General features: G+C 42.8%; 2 protein-coding genes across 2 annotated transcripts; one reads left to right on the forward strand and one right to left on the reverse strand.

Annotated features, from left to right (window-relative positions):
* The first annotated feature begins 2,706 nt into the window (after window positions 1-2,706).
* LOC131683396 (uncharacterized) lies at window positions 2,707-3,757 on the forward strand. Its single transcript, XM_058965336.1, has one exon. The coding sequence runs from the start codon at window positions 2,779-2,781 to the stop codon at window positions 3,727-3,729; it is 951 nt and encodes a 316-aa protein (XP_058821319.1). The 5' UTR covers window positions 2,707-2,778; the 3' UTR covers window positions 3,730-3,757.
* Window positions 3,738-4,415, reverse strand: LOC131683406 (uncharacterized). Its single transcript, XM_058965364.1, has 2 exons — window positions 4,276-4,415; window positions 3,738-4,205 (listed from the first exon to the last, which is right to left on the reverse strand). Exons 1-2 carry the CDS (start codon window positions 4,280-4,282, stop codon window positions 3,916-3,918), a joined length of 297 nt encoding a protein of 98 aa, XP_058821347.1. The 5' UTR covers window positions 4,283-4,415; the 3' UTR covers window positions 3,738-3,915.
* Window positions 4,416-4,767: the final 352 nt, after the last annotated feature.

Genomic DNA, 4,767 nt, shown 5'->3' on the forward strand with positions numbered 1-4,767 from the left:
ACGATATCTACGATTCAGGAAATCTACAGAGTCGTGACCGAATCGGTGCTGCACCCTACACACCAACCGGTGCTAAGTTCCCTGTGATCCTCCCCAAACAACATTTCACTTGGATTTTCTCCGTGTAAATTGCCGAAAAATTTCATTCAAACCCGTTGGTGCGGACGCATTCAATTTACTGCAAATTTGGAGCACACTCCTGTTGGAATTACGAACGGAATCAGGGGTGGGCCGATTGAGTTTTCATTCGTTTTTTTGTGGGCAGTCTATTAAACACCCTCACAATCAACCAATTTCCAACAATGCTCCATAACTAATCGGTGTCCGCCATCAAATTGCATCACGGAAAAAGCGCTGTGGAAAATTACCTAGTGTATTGAAATCAAATTTTCAGACAATAGAATAGTAGTAAGCCACTCAGCTCGCACCTTACGCGTAACTCTACTCATTAGGTTCTGTAGAACATCTGGTTGCGTCTTTTTCAATGCGGAAATCCACTTTTTCTTCATGTCTTCCTTAGCCCTTAAAGGCGCAAAGCAATTTTTTTCAAATTTTCTGAAAATTGTCTCACAATTTTAATACGTCACTATGATAATTTTGAGATGGTTTTCACAATGTTGTTTTAAAACAACATTGCGCATTTAAGGGTTAGATTTGACCTCATTGTGATGCTTTCGTAGTGCCAGCTTCATAATTGCCCAGTATTTTTCGATGGGCCTTAGTTCCGGTTGTCCAGGACGACATTTGAATAGTGGTACGACGCTGGATCCGGCCAGAAGATCGTAGGGCCCTCGTGTTGCTTCAACAGAGGAAGCATATGGTTCTATAGACACTCATTGACATAGATCTCACCGTTTACAGTCACGAAAGGCGCACTCCATGTGCCACATGATCGCTTGCCAAACCATGTATTAAAAGTTTCTGCTTCCTTACTTTCTTCAGAACATCAAACAATTGTACACAGTCTATAGAGAACAGTTGCGCAAAGAGTGAAGTCAAAAAAAGCCTACCTATCGAGCACAATTGGAATCCATCTCTGATACCTCTGCAGCAAAGTTGGATTCTAATTTTGCTCGATAGGTAGACTTTTTTCGGCTTCACTTTCTGCACGCTCTTTGCGTACCTTTATACTAAGGCCTTTACACTTGTGCTGGGCGGTGAAAAACAGTGGCCCCGGAAGCTGCCGGATGTCCGCCTTGATGTAAGTCTCATCATTCATGAGGCAATGAGGTTTTGTCAGCATCTGGATGTACAGGTTCAGAGCCCGACATTCCCAACAAACAACGAAAGCTGAACAAGCTTTTATTACGAGGGAACAAGCTGAACAAGAACTGGACAAGCCATTATTCAGCATAAATGTTCGTTGGGTTCCCACCGAATTTGGCCGATTTGGAGCCTTCTACACGTTGTACGTATGCAGTCCGTCTCGGTTCTTGGAACAAGACATCGGAATTCATCTTTTGGTTGCACCCCTGACCGAAGCATTGGGATTCCAGTACACGTTTGTGATCCTGGTCACTAATAGAACATCCATTCTGACCGCATTTCTCCTGCCGTTCGATGCTCAGAGTTTAATAGTAACGTTTAATCACACGACTCACTATAGACTGCACGATTCTTAATTGTTTTTGGGTGTCGTGACGAGAGTGTTAAGAATATTCCAGGCGCTTGCGCAAAAGCAATTCGTTACGTTGCTTTTCGGGTGACGCCGTTTTTTTAATTTCCGAAAAACTGACAGCGATAAAAATACAGTGTAAACAATACATTCTAAACTACTTCTACCCAAATTTTCAAGACAAAATACCCAACGGGTTATTTTTTTCCGTGATGCAATTTGATGTGAGACATTTATCTCTTTTTATTATACACTATCAGGTGATGCATATACTGAAAAAAGCGGATTTCTTTGCGATGGGCGCGACCCACAAGGCAACCACTTGTTTTTTTTGCATAATACTAAACAATTCACAAATGTCCATCGGTTACTTTCTAGTTCCACTGTCTTACTGAAGATTTACAAAACCGCAAGAAACAATACTATTGTAGCAGAAAATATGTAAATAATGCTGAAAGATAAGCAATAACCCGCAACAGAGCAGGAGAGCAAAGTTTGAACGTATACAGTATCAACACTTTTTAATGCAGTGTCCGCGATTCCCACACTCAGTTTGCACATATGTTTCATGGTGGTATGAGTAGCACTCGTCACAAAGTCCGAAGCGGATTTGTTGACAATTTCCAGCAAAATATTGTTGAAAATTCGATTTGTAATCGTTTCCATTTCACTTCACTTTGGCGAAATAGACCGAAAATTCCTCAAACTCTACCAATTTTGAAAACTGAATTGACAGGAGCGAATAAAAATTTTACTTGCAGCGGCTACTACGATGGACTATTTTAACTTGTGAAGTTAACTTTCATTCAGATACTTGTAATTTCTCTGATGCATATGGTAGGATTATTTCGTTCAATAATAGTCATAGTTCATAGTTTTTGGAATATTTTTGTCAACTAGCTTCAATATTTAGCGATCTCGATTTCATATTTGGTGTTTTGGTCAATTTTTTATCACCGTTCGATGACGTGTTCGGATGTTTGAAAAAACACACAATCGTCAAAAGATTACCGAGAGTCTAATCAAACTTCGTTCCGTGCTGCAATATTCATTACCTTCGATATAAACCCAATGCCTGGAAGGAGATTAGATTATTTTCTTAGCTGCATTCAAACTGCGACGGACGTTAGATTAGTCTGCTTCAAATTTCCAAACCATCTACAATGGGCACAAATAAGCGTCTGTTATTATTATTCGGAATTTTATTAATCGTCCGCCAATCGATTGCTGCAGATGACATTAGTTGCATTCATCCGGAATGTGACTCTGAGGAAGGTCGAGCAACACTGTGGCCATTCTACGATCCGAATTTTTATCTACGCTGTGAAGAACGCACTTGGGAGCTGGTGCGAAGGCCCTGCATAGACAAGCGGTTGTTCAAATTCGTCCGACAGGAATGTGTGGATCCGTACGAGTGGGTAGAAACCTGTCCAGATCCGCATCTACCGCAGTGTCCGCGAGTAGTGTGCAAAACTAAGTATGACCAGAGAAAGCTTTGGCCCTATGAAGATCCAAGCTACTTTCTGCAGTGCGTTCCAGGACCCATGGGAGGCATGGAAGCAGTGCGGAGAGATTGTGATCCGGAAACACTGTTTAGTTGGACTCTGCAACAGTGCGTCGAAATCGAACAGTGGGAACGAGACTGTACCTTTGAAGAGGTGAGCACACCTGGGACAACGGAGGGTGGAGAAACGGAAACTACAGCGGAAACTGACAGTACTACAATAGATAATGAGACTACTGATACGGAGCCTGATACAACCGATAGTACGGATGAAACCACCACAACTGAAACTACTGAAGAAATTACAACGACGGAATCAGAAACAGATACAACCGAAACTACGGAAGAAATTACGGACTCAACACCGTCAGTAACAACGCCCTCCAGTAGCACAACCGAACCGACCAGGGGGATCTGTCCCGTTCCGGTTTGTCGGGTCCAAGATCCACACCTATATCCACACACCGACTGGACGTTGTACTACCAGTGCGTTCCCGATCCGAACGGATTCTGGGTACCAGCTGAACGACCGTGCGGTGCCGGAACCTACTTCCATGCCGGACGACAAATGTGTCTCTTTCAGTCGGATTGGGAAGATTTTTGTCTCTAATCAATAAATACTGTTATCAATCATTTTATTGAGCTGTTTTCGCTAACTTAAGATCCATGCCGAAAAACAATCGAGGAGCTATTATCACTTATTGCCGTTAGATCTTTCACCGATGATTGCCCATCAATCTACACATGCCTGCTGTTGTTGTTGTTGTTGTCGAACGTCAAAACGTCATCGTCGTCGTTAGTTATCCGGTCGCGAAATGGGTGCACAGGATGGTTCCCATTCCCACTCATCCCAGTTGACGCACTCCAGCAGGGTAGGATGGAAAGCGGTTTCGCTACCGCAACGCTTCAGAACTCCCGGTTCGTTTAGTTTGACGCATTCCCAGTACGCCGTTGGATCGTGATTGTGACGCCAGACGCCCTGAGTGAGCTCTTCCTGTTTCTTACATCCGGGCTGACCGGTGGTGTTATCTCGAACGCATCGGGCCGATATGGCTACCACCAGGGCCATCAGCAATATCGTGACAGCTGTTCGGTTAGATAAATGTATTACATCTGGGAACCCGGCAGAGCATCGACGATTATTGCTAATACCTACCCTTCATGATTTGAGAAAAGAAAACACTACCTAATCAAGAACGCACCGAAAAAGAAAGTGACCAACTCTACCGGTAGATCGGTTGTTTTATAGGCTAAAACTTCTATCACCCTGAATGTTTTATCATGTCATCTTAATTGAATAATTGTGGCAGCATCAACATGTGGCCCTCGCACAGTTTTCGCAATTAGACCTAAAAGCTGTGATACGCTGCAATGTTTTCGGTGACGATACCGATACTGGGGCTGGCTGATCGGCATTTTTATTCTGGTTGATGGAAAGTTTCATTGTAACTGGAAGGAACTTGAATATTTGTGATAAGGTTTCGGTTGATATCGATAAGTGACTGCCAAAGTTGCCTAACCAAAGGCGGTTTCGAAATTGCGCACTTAGGGGGGTGACCGACAATCTAGACAGGAAGTTTTTTTTTGATTAATATTAACTGGTGCCAGTTTTTTTTAATAATCGTGTTTTACTTTTTTTCTAAAAAAT

The sequence above is a fragment of the Topomyia yanbarensis genome, chromosome 1, assembly GCF_030247195.1.
Source record: "Topomyia yanbarensis strain Yona2022 chromosome 1, ASM3024719v1, whole genome shotgun sequence".
NCBI classification, from domain to species: domain Eukaryota; kingdom Metazoa; phylum Arthropoda; class Insecta; order Diptera; family Culicidae; genus Topomyia; species Topomyia yanbarensis.

Coding starts and splice junctions, on each gene's coding strand:
- LOC131683396 (XM_058965336.1), top strand. CDS start 2,779: ATGGGCACAAATAAGCGTCTGTTATTATTATTCGGAATTTTATTAATC.